The sequence below is a fragment of the Octodon degus genome, unplaced genomic scaffold (genome assembly GCF_000260255.1).
Source record: "Octodon degus isolate 3935 unplaced genomic scaffold, OctDeg1.0 scaffold00092, whole genome shotgun sequence".
Classification (NCBI taxonomy): Eukaryota; Metazoa; Chordata; class Mammalia; order Rodentia; family Octodontidae; genus Octodon; species Octodon degus.
This window is the reverse complement of record NW_004524668.1, coordinates 2,836,967-2,849,036: the sequence shown is the minus strand read 5'-3', so window position 1 is coordinate 2,849,036 and position 12,070 is coordinate 2,836,967. Positions and strand designations below refer to the sequence as shown.

Genomic DNA, 12,070 nt, shown 5'->3' with positions numbered 1-12,070 from the left:
AAAAAAAAAAAAAAATTAAAATTAACACTAACCTATCATGAAAATAATGCTAGTGTCGTCTTTAAGGAATAAAGAAAACACTGAAGAGTTGGGTGTTAGGATTCGAAACCAGGGTATTTCTTTTTTTTTTTTTTTTTTTTAAATGTTTATTTATTTTGTGTGTGTGTGTGTGTGTGTGTGTGTGTGTGTGTGACCAGCGGGGCTGGCTGGCATGTGGTCCCTGTGTTTTGCTTAGCTTAGCTTGTTCTAAGTAGGTGCTTTAGACCACTGAGCCATCTCACCAGCCCAAAACCAGGGTATTTCACATGCTGAGCATATCTATTCCTGAGCTGTATTCACCTTTACTCTAAAACAAACATTAATATTTTCAGACCACAAATGACTTCTGGTAAATGGAAATTTTGCAAAAATATTTGCAAAATGCTACACTTCAGATAAGGAGAACTAATATATGCCAAATTCATTTCAATTCTCACTAAAATATATATATATATATATATATATATAACATTTTACAATGTGGTAATTTCTGGTTTGATATTGTTAGCTTTGCAGTACTAAGGATTCAACCCAGAGACTTAGTGCTGTTGCATTTCTAGACCTTTTGATTTATTTTGAAATAGAATATTTCTAAGTCACCCAGGCAAGGCTTAAATGTGGACTAATCCTGCCTTCCCCCTCCAGAGCACTGGGATACAGGCACGTGCTACCACACCTGGCTTGATGTATTTTAATTACAATCATACCTTACAGATAGACCTAAGTGATTACCATAAAACTACATAACAACAAAATTAGAAATCTCAAATGTACTTGATCTGTGTAAGTAGCAAAATGATACCAAAGTCACTGGAAATAAGTAAAATTGTCTAACGTGAGCATTTAAACTACCATACTGTTGGGAAGGGGAAGAGAGCTCAGTAGCCACAGCACCTGCCTGGCAATGACAAGGTCATGAGTTCAATTCTCAATCCCAGAACACCACCAACCTACTACAGTTTCATAACACTTCCTTCCAGAGTATTTGTGAGGGCAAAGTATTTCTATTTGATCCATACTGATTTGGATTAGCTGAGAGTCTCTAAAAGAAGCACTTCTAACACTTTTTGTGGTGGTTATTGCTTTTTTTCTTTAAGAGATAAGTTCAGTGTGAAAAAGGAAATAATCTCAGTTTAGCTAAAAACATCTTGCTCTTATTATCTTGATTACAGATTATTTATCAAAGACATGAAACTTTGATTAATATTTCTTTCCCAAAGACAAAAACTGGCCCAGAAGTAATTCATGCTATGATTTCAGCAACAGGCATTCTTCTAAAATCCTGGCTAAGTCTGAGACATTTCTAGCTAAATGGATGCACCTTGAGGCCATATTCTTAAGTGAACAAATTGGACTCACATGTTTAAATACTGCATTGTCTCTCTGGTGTGAGAAACTGAAAGTGTAAATAAGTAATGGATATTGGGAAACATGAAAAAAGTATTCAGTGGGAAGGAGAACAAAGGAAGGGAGGAGGGAAAAGAAAAGATGGGATAAGAAAAAAAAATACAAGGGGGGCCGGGGAGATAACTCAGTAGAACAAGTGCTTGCCTGGCAAGCGCAGGGTCCTGACTTCAATTCCCGGTTCCACAAAAAAAAAAGAGCACAAGGGAAAAACAGAAACAAAGCTTTGGTAAATAAGGAAGGAAAGAGATTGGAGGGAGAGGAGAGAAATGGGGAAAAAAAGATATATCATGCAGAGGGACAAGTTCCTTCTGACTAACGTTACCATCGTGTACATCTAAAATGCCCCCCCCCATTTTTTTTAGTCCTGAGGGTAGGGCTAGAGCTCTTGCCTAACAGGCACGAGGCTATGGGTTCCACCTCTGACACTGCAAAAAAGAAAACAAAAATCTCAACTCCCACCCTCAACAGCATTGTGACACCAGACAATATATTTAGTTCCTCTGTCCTCGTAAGTTAAATATGGCTAAAATAAACTGTATTCCTACTTTATGGGTGTGGTGCGGATTAAACAACATCATGTGGCTGAAACATGTAGGCATTTAGTATTTAATAAATGAGTGAATGAACTGGTGTATATAACATGCTTAGGATACTGCCTGACACACAGCTAATATAACCAATATTTACAATAATCACTAGCAAACTGCACCTGGAATAAGAAAGAGTTAACAACTATCACTGGCCCAAAATTACATTCAGACTTAGTATTTCAAAGTAATTTTCAAAAATTATAATAGGCATGGTTGTACAGGCCTGTAATTCTAGTACTTGGGAGGCACTAGGATTCAAGTTCGACCATCATGAGCTACAAAGTGAGCTCATGGCCACCCTCAGCTGCACAGCGAGACTGTCTCAAGAAGACCAAAAAAAAAAAAAAAAAGTTATAAGGGTTTGAAATATTCATACATTATCCTACCATGAGTCTCATATACCAGTTGCAGAGTCTATCTTTAAATGACGAAGAAAGGTTGCCTAACATTGACAAGTAATCTCTCCCTGGTACAAGTACTCATTATAGCATACAGGCCAATGCTTGGGCTAAGGATAAATTAGTCAAGAACAACAGAGTTACTATATAAGGAACCACACTAGTCTCTGAAAAACTTGCTTAGCATAATCAGAAATCAATAAAGTTAAAGGGGCCAGAGAGATGGCTCAGTGGAATAAGCACTTCCCTGGCAAGCGCAAGGGCCTGAGTTCAATCCCCGGTTCTGTCAAAATAAATAAATAAATAAATAAATAAAGTTAAAATTCAGCCTTTAAATTTTTTTCTAGTCTGCTAGTATAAAAAGAAGTTATTTTGTTGAGGGCAACGATGCATGCCTATTATAATCCCAGCTACTCAAGAGGCCCAGGCAGCAGGGCTGCAAATCTGAGCCTAGCCTAGACAACTTAGCAAGGCACTGACTCAAAATAAAAAAGAAAAAGTAGGCTGCGACGGTAGTTCAATGAGAAGATCCTGGGATCAAGCACCAGTACTGAGGGGGTAAAAATGGTAAATTTAACTGGTGGTTCGGGGTGTGGCTCAGTGGTCCATCGCTTGCCTGCTATCCTCCACTCTCTGCTCTGGGTTCGAATTTCCAGCACCATCGACCTGGTTGAGCCAACATTTATGTCCTTACAGTAATCAAACTAAATTTTGAAAATAATAAAAACAAAGTCTTTCTCCTATTCTTTGAATGAACAAAAGATGCAAATATGAAACTGAAGTAACTATCACATACTAATCCACCAGCATTATAAGGCTTCTGTATGTTAAATTACTTCATGCTTTTTAACTACTGTCACCAAAAGCTGAATTTTAACTTTGATTTCTCATTATGCTAAGGATGGGAAAAATGACGTTCTGAGGCTACATAACTGGAACTTTATAAGGTGAACTACTACTTCAAAATGATTAAAAATATGAAGCAGCAGGGCCAGGGAGATGGCTCAGTAGAATAAGTACTTCCCTGGCAAGCACAAGGGCCTGAGTTCAATCCCCGGTTCTGCAAAAAAAAAAAAAGAAAGAAAGAAAGAAAGAAAGAAAGAAAGAAAGAAAGAAAGAAAGAGCCACCAATGGATAACCCATTGCAAACAAAAAAGGCAATAATTTTATTTAAATTTATTGACTCAAAAATACTCCAAAGTTATTAAGAATGTGACTGTGAATGTGTAAAATATAGAAGACTGGGTTGAATAGGTACTAATTTTGTAATCAACTCTAGAAACTACTTTTCATAGTGGACTTCCCACATTTTATCATTTGTCTCCCCACATCTCAAAAAAAAAAAAATTTACTTAAGTTCACTGGGATTTCAAGTGTTGCTAAATGTGGGGTTTTTTAAAAAAAATTAGGTGGAGCAAAAAATTTAAGAAACATAAGGTGATTTCATAAAATATTTCTAAGCTGCTAAAGAAAACGAACAGTGAGATTATTAAAGTTAACAGAACTATCCCAGTCTCTCAGAAATTTTACAAGTATCTCTGCTTTAATGTCTCCACAAAAACCATTATTAAATTACTTTGCAGTCCTACAGTATAGATGCATCAGAAAAGTCAAAATAATCAGATTTAAAATATAATGGGCAACTCTTTAGGAAATGGATTTACATTCACTAATTATGAAATACGTACTAAGCTAAGCTGCACTTAAAGTGACAAAGTATATACATTATTCTGTGTTTAAACAGGAGAAAGAATACTGAACAAGCTTACTGACAGGTCAAAGTGACCTTAAACAAATCAAATTAGCTCAAGATTTTCATTACTGACATCAAAATAAAATGTTAGCCAACAGAATAATTCAAATGATTTGCTAGCGTCCCTTTCGGGTAACAAGTGCAATCAGAGAGCAATAAACAAGCACAGGTTAAGCATCCTTCCCAGAAGAAAGAGCATTATTAGTTCTTTGCCAGTGACAGGTCCCTGGCGAGGACTACATGTGCTTTTTAACACCAGGACTTCACTTCTATACTTTGATACCCTATTACTGTATCACCTGAAGCAGTTAGGTAACCCCAGCTTTTGGATTAAAGACAATGTAGGGTCCTAGTAAGAATCCATGTTAAGAAGCCTAAGAAATTAAAATTGCTACTTATACATAAATATCATTATTTATGATCATAAACAATTTCACTGAGGGGCTAGAGAGACATCTCAGTAGCATAAGTGCCTGACTGGCATGTGCAAGGTCCCGAGTTCAATTCCTAGTACTGCAATAAATATATACATACCTACATACATACATACATAATTTCACTGAGAAGCTGGGCATGATGATACATCTATAATCCCAGCACTCTGTGAGGCCAAGACAGGAGGATTACAATTCTGAGGCCAGCCTGGGTAATGTAGTGATTTAGAAAGATCCTATCTCAAAATAAAAAGGTTTGTGGCTGAGTTTGAAGGCCCTAACTAGGTTCAACCCCCAGCATAGGGGGAAAAAGGTTTGTTCATATTCATCTTTATAGATAAACATCATTACGATCAATCATCAAAATCTCCAGTGAGGGGCTGGGTACAGTGGTGCATGCCTTAACCTACCACTCAGATAGGCAGAAAAATCTCAAGTTCACAGTGAGACCTTGACTCAAAACAAAAATGAGAATGAACGAAAAAAAATCCCACTGAGGACCTACTATGTGCAAAACTCAATAAAAGGACTCCATGAGATTATTACCAAAGACAATATTATTTAGCTTCTGATCAAAAAGTTTTTCACTGGATGTGGTGGTTCAAGCCTCATAAGTCTGAGGCAGGTAGACCAAGAGTTTGAGGCTGAGCTATTTGGGGAATTCCAGGACAGACTGGATTACAGACCCTGTCTCAACTCTCTCTCTCTCTCTCTCTCTCTCTCTCTCTCTCTCTCTCTCTCACACACACACACACACACACACACACAAACAGGACTATGGATATAGCGCATTAGTAGAACACTTATCTGTATGTAAGGCCTTAAGGTTAGATTCTCAAAAAGAAGTTTTTTTCAAATTGGGTAATTAAGATATAAGCTGGTATAATTCACCAGACAAGGCACCGCACACTTGTAATCTCTGCAAGGCTGAGACAAGAGGATTGCCTAGAGTTCAAGGCCAACCTGAACTACCTGGTGAAAAAAAAAAAAAAAAAAAAAAAACCACCAAAAATATGTGAAATACTAGCTACATGTAGGGTTTTTGTTTCGTTTTGTTTTGTTTTTTGGCAGAACTGGGGGTTGAACTCAGGCCCTTGTGCTTGCCAGGCAAGTGCTTATTCTCCTGAGCCATTTCCCCTGCCCCTACATGTAGTTACAAACTACAAGATTTTTAAGAAAGTAAGAAGCTTTTGATCCAAAAAAGGTGAGTTACAACATGGTAATATAAGTTCAATCATGCTAATATGACTTAACAAGAACACATTAATAAACACCATAATATTTCAGAGACTTCTTACTGCAAAGTCAGGACAGACTTCAAACAGGAAAAACTGAGTCATGAAAGATGAAAAAGATTTAAATAGCTAAACAACATCAGAGAGAAGAAACAGACCCAAAAAATTGGAACAAAGGTGATATATTAGAAATATGGGCTCTCTCTGGGTTTGGGCCTCCTCGCATCGACATGGCTAAGCGCACCAAGAAGGTCGGCATTGTCGGTAAATACGGGACTCGCTATGGTGCTTCCCTCCGGAAAATGGTGAAGAAGATTGAAATCAGCCAGCACGCCAAGTACACCTGCTCCTTCTGTGGCAAGACCAAGATGAAGAGGCGGGCTGTGGGGATCTGGCACTGTGGCTCCTGCATGAGGACCGTGGCTGGTGGCGCCTGGACCTACAATACCACTTCAGCGGTCACAGTCAAGTCAGCTATCAGAAGACTGAAGGAATTGAAAGACCAGTAGAAGCTCTTACTATTGGAGACATCTCTAGCCTATAATAAATGGGTTAATTTATGTAATGAAAAAAAAAAAGAAATATGGGTATAAAACATTAAATATTTTTGAAATTAAATATTTAGTATACGTCAGTCACTGTGTTAGGTACTAGATACTGGAGAACAAGACTTGAATTGTCTGTATTTACAGAGTCTAGAAGAGAAGACAGATAATAATCATGTTTGCAGATGTATCATTACAAATTATAACATGGGGGCCTGGCCGTAGCTCAGTTCTTTATGCGGCTGCTTCCACAAAGCTGTCAGCCTCAGGTTGCTGTAGTTCGATCCCCACAACACTCCAGTCAGCCAAAAGTGCCCTGAAGGCATTCGAGGAGAAAAAAAAAAAAAAAAAAAAATTATAACAGGTACTATGAAGGCAGGCAGTAGAAACCAGCAACAGGGAATAACAGGAAAGCACAAAGAACCACTGATAGTTACACACATACTCAGTCATGAAGGAGGCAACAATGCAAAGTGGTTTAATAGAGACATCCTAAGGACCACTAAAATAATTTTTAAAAAAAGGACAAGACAGCCATATACACAAAGGGCCTGAGGTAGAAAAGCTAAGTTTAAAAATAAAGTGGGGGCCAGGGAGACAGCTCAGTAGAATAAGCCATCCTGGCAAGTGCAAGGGCCTGAGTTCAATCCCCAGTTCTGCAAAAATAAATAAATAAAAAATAAACTAAAGTGAGTGAGGCATAATGGACAGTAAAAACAATACAAAATTAAGTTGAAAAGGGGGTCTGGCTATACAATGCATTACAGACTACGATAAAAACTTTTAACTTTTTGTTCTATTCCAGGTCCAAAAGAAAACTATATTTTGTTTTATAAAAGTGTTCAATAAAAAGAGCCAGAACCAAAAGAATGAATACTATGATTCCATCTTTACAAAAGGGCAAAACTAATCTATGCTGCCACAAGTAGGGCACAAGGGCGAAAAGAACTGGAGGGTATACCTATGAATGTCCATTTTGTATCTGTGTATTCAAAGTGGTTGGGATAGATATATAGTTGCATTCTCTTAATGAATGGAATGATTTGTTCTAATGGTGTTTGTAAATAGGATATGAAGTCCACATCTTGTACAGCAATTAACCACTAAGAAGAATATATGCAGTGTATTATTTGTTGAAACTGTACTTCCGATTTGATTTGAAACTGTCTCATTGCTATCTGTTTATCAATAAAACTTTGAAAAAAAAAAAAAAAGAACTGGAGGAGAACTCTGAGGGTAACACCGGTCACATGGTCTACTCAGTTTATAGCGCTAAAATCTTTTCTTATGTGCATTCTTCTTCATAAAGTACAAAGAGGCATAGTAATTTTATCAAAAGGATGGTGAATGTTTAGCTGGCTGGAGTTGTGGGGATGGAACCACAGCAACCTGAGGCTGACTGCTTTGTTGAAGCAGCCTAAAAGGATGGTGAATGTTTAAAAGTTTACATAAATTATTAATTTTTAATTTTATTTTTAATTAACTTTTTTTTTTTTTTTTTGGCAGAACCAGGGATTGAACTCAGGCCCTTGTAAGCTAGTGCTTATTCTACTGAACTATCTCCCCAGCCCCTTAATTAACTTAATGTAATTTTAAAAATACAACTGTCTAGATAAAACTGGAATAGAGGCACATGCACATATAAAAATTCTTCAGTAACTAATTACAATAACTAACATGATGGATGCTTGCCCATACAAATAAAACAGGAAGAGGTATAACTCAAACTACCTACCAATGAATACAAAGCACCATACTTAATCTGGGCATGGTGGTACTCCCAACACTCAGAAGGCTGAGGCAGAAGGATTGCTGTGAGCTGAAGGCCAGCCCAGGGTACAAAGAGAATTTAAAACCAGGCTGAACTGCACAGTGAAACCCTGTCTCAGAAAAATAAATCATGGGGCCTGGGAGATGGCTCAGTACAATAAGTGCTTGCCTGGCAAGCACAAGGTCCTGAGTTCAATCCCGGGTTCCATAAATAAATAAATAAATAAATAAATATCATACTTGCAAAATAAATGCTGAGTCTGGGAAGGAATTTTTGCCATAAAAGATGAGCTATAAATTCTTCAGAATGTAAGAAGGTGTATCTAGAAATTACAAAAGAAACAGATGAAAATAGCAATTTCTATAAAAGCTAACAATGCTTGTTATGTTGTGGCTCAGACTTTAAAATGGTACTTTCAAGCCTTTTCCTTGATTGACCCCCACCTCCAGCCCCACCCCAACACACCTGAGTGTATAACGAAATAAAAGATCCCAAACCTGAGCATCACTCATGCCTGGGCTCAAATCAACGGTTGGCCCCTCACTAGCTCTGGCCGTAACAGCTCTGAGATCAGCACCCTCAAGAATAAAATGAGGATAATGACTACCTCCTCACAGAGTTATTATCTTCTCCCCACAGCCACCCAAAATGTCGAGTAGTCTGGAGGGTATTTTAATTTAGTCATTATTTCTTAATGGTATATAAGGGCCAATGGTTTATATTAACAAGAGTTTCCACTCTTAAATTCCTAGGTGGGGGAGATGAAGATTATAAAATAGACAAATGAGCAAAATATTGAAATGTTTTAAAAAGGAAAGGAAGAAGCAGAGAAAGGAATTTTCTAGATCCTCAGAAGCAGCAGTTTCAACCATTTTCTAAGTCAGAGACTTAATCTAAAGAAAACTGGGTCAGGCTCAGTGACTAAAGAAATTATGACAAGGAAAAGAATAACCTTCCCTGTAACCACAATTTCTATCTAATGTATTGTTCTCTTTATGGAATATTAGCTGAAACAAGTTAAGAGATGGACACTAAATTCTATCATTGGCAGAAAGGCAAGGCTTCCAAATACTTCATAGCATCCCCACCCTTAAATGTCATTAGGACATGTTATGCCAACCATAACATGTTAAGGACTTCAGAGACATAGGCGCTAACTTTTTTTTTTTTTTTTTTTGCGGAACCAGGGATTGAACTCAGGTCCTTGCGCTTGCCAGGCAAGTGCTTATTCCACTAACTATCTCCCCGGCTTGGCGCTAACATTTTAAATGGAAACAAAATGTTCAGCTCCTTAATAAATCTCCAGGGTAATTTTTTTCCCCAAAAATATATCCTCTGGACTAAAAGTAAATAAAATCTTGTTATTTGCAAATTTGTTCACCTTTCTCCAAATCAACAAGTGTCTCTCTATTATTTTAACTTACCTCACCATTAAATTTCAAGGCATCCCTATTTCCTAATAAGCTGGTACACTTATTCCAGTATTCACTCTGATCGCAGAGTACTGAATTTGAATATAAAAACCTAACTGAATATAAAAACCTAACGTTTCCTAGAATCAACCTGCTACTCTATTCCTCAAAGGTAATAGTTTACACAACCATATATGTGCCAAAGCTATACACCTGGACTATCTAAATTCCACTCACAATGTTTCAGACTTAATATTATCCCAAAAAAGGGGCCACAGACTGGGCATGGTGGCGTGTGCCTGTAATCCCAGCTCTTTGGGAGGCTGAACACAGGCGGATCACTATGAGTCCAATCTACATAATGAGACCCTGTAGACCTTTAATAAAATACAAAAGAGTGGGGGGGGGCAGGAAGATAGCTCAGGGGCATAAGTGACTGCCTGGTAAACCTAACATCCTGAGTTCGCATCCCAAAAAGCCATGTTATGAAAAAAATGTCTTCGTTTCTGGTCAACAATGTCATCCTAAAAAAAAAAAAGTCATCCTAACAATGGCCTGTACACCGGAAGAACCATTACATGGCTACCATCTTCCATTACATCGAAGTGTATTATTTTATCAGTTCCTCTATTTTTACTATTAATAACCAAAAATTAAGCACTTACTACATACAGGACATAGCACTGCCAAAATTCACACCTTTCTCAAAATCTACCATAATTTAAAAACATACTGGGGCTGAGGAGATGGCTCAGTGGAATAAGCGCTTCCCTGACAAGCGCAAGGGCCTGAGTTCAATCCCTGGTTCCGCAAAAAAATAAATAAATAAATAAAATAAAAAAATACTGACAGCATCACTAAAAGGAGGCAACACTACCGGGAAACAAATTTAAGTAACTTATATTGGGGTCCACAGTGACCCAGGGGCTGAGTCCAAGGCCTAGAATGTAGGATTCCTGGATCCCAGGCAGCATGCATAGTGGAAATACCCATGGACCTTACAGATTTGGATTTGAATTCCAGCTCCACTTTTTACTCGTTTATGTGTGAACTTGGAACAGTACCTTCTGACCTTCAGTTTTCTACCTCTGTAAAACAGGACCGCCAACTGTCACCTCAGAGAACTGTTGGGAAGATTATGCAAAATATCTACCACCCAGCAAAATTACTGGTAACACAGTAAGCAACTCAACAGTACTAGTTCCCTTTTTTTGGTCATATTAGAAAAAAAAGAGAGTATTATCAAACTATATTAATCACTGGTCAACGATGAATCTATTTGCTGTTTGGTTCACACTCCATCCCTAGTTCAATTTAACTTTAGCAACTATATTTAGAAAAGTGGCTTAATTTTAGAAACCTGGAAAATTCTTCAGAGTAAATTGAGCAAAGCCTTAATCTGCCTCAAGGGGAATTCTGAGCTAAACAATTATTTCTAACAACAGAAGAATTTTCTATGGGGGTTATTCAATTTAACCGCACCAATGCCACCAAAGCTGCACTCAAAGTGACATCAACCTGGAACATACTGTACAGATTCTCTGAAAGGAAATAATCCTCCTAAAATCCAAGCCCTGTCCTCCTCCCTAATTTGGGGTAGTAAAATCTTTCTAGGTGATCTCAATTCTTCCCAGCTTTGACACTAGTCCAGCTCCTTAAACCAGAACTAATGCGGCAGATGGGGGGGGGGGGTTTGCTCGAAATATTCCCCCCTAAAGGCAGGGAGGTCCACACAGAATTTTCCCCACAATCGATAGATAAGCGCTCAGAAGCACAATCCCTCCCCCAAGGTCATTCAAGTCAGTGAAGGTGCAACAGAGAAATCCGCAAACCGTCTTTTGCCTTTTGCAAATAACACTGCAGGGATTTGATTTTTTTTTTTTTTTTTTTTTTTTTTTTTTTGAGGTGCCTCCTCTCTTCCCCTCTCCCCCCTTCGGGTGTGAGCACTGGCCTCGGCATTTCCGAAGCAAGCCACAACAAGCTCTGCAGTGTTAGGAAAGGGGCTGACGCGATGAAGAAACAGATGCTCCAAAGCAACATGGTCTTTCTCGGCTCCTCCAAGGTAATTAGCACAAACCGCAGGCACCTCAGCGAGGGCTCCACCGGGCTGCGGAGCCCAGGCCCGGACGCCGGCTGCCCCGCACGCAGCCCCGGCAGCCGGAGCTCGGCGGCGCCGACCGCGCGCTCCATTCCTGCGCTCAGGGCAGCCATGGCTCCCTCCCCGCCGCGCCGGGGCGGGGGTGCGCAGGGAGGCGGGCCGCGCGCTGCGGAAAGTTCACCGCGACGGCGGCCCGGCTCGCCCGCGTCCCCCTGCAGATTCCACCATTAATTAGTCCTAAGGACTGTCTACTGGCAACTTAAACAAAGCGAATGCCTCGAATTCCTTCCCGGCCCGGCGGTCTGGCCGCGAGACCAGCAGCGCCCGGGACGCGGGCCGGGCGGCCGACAGCTGCAGCGGCGAGACCCCTCCCGGCCGCCCGGCCCCC

The 12,070-nt window shown here is 39.3% G+C and overlaps 2 protein-coding genes across 3 annotated transcripts in view; one reads left to right on the top strand and one right to left on the bottom strand.

Moving 5' to 3' along the window:
- Luzp1 (leucine zipper protein 1) overlaps positions 1-12,070 on the bottom strand; it is an 85,786-nt gene that overhangs the window by 73,062 nt on the left and 654 nt on the right. The window lies entirely within an intron of this gene.
- On the top strand, positions 6,058-6,395 carry LOC101579471 (putative 60S ribosomal protein L37a). Its single transcript, XM_004637613.2, has one exon. The coding sequence runs from the start codon at positions 6,087-6,089 to the stop codon at positions 6,363-6,365; it is 279 nt and encodes a 92-aa protein (XP_004637670.1). The 5' UTR covers positions 6,058-6,086; the 3' UTR covers positions 6,366-6,395.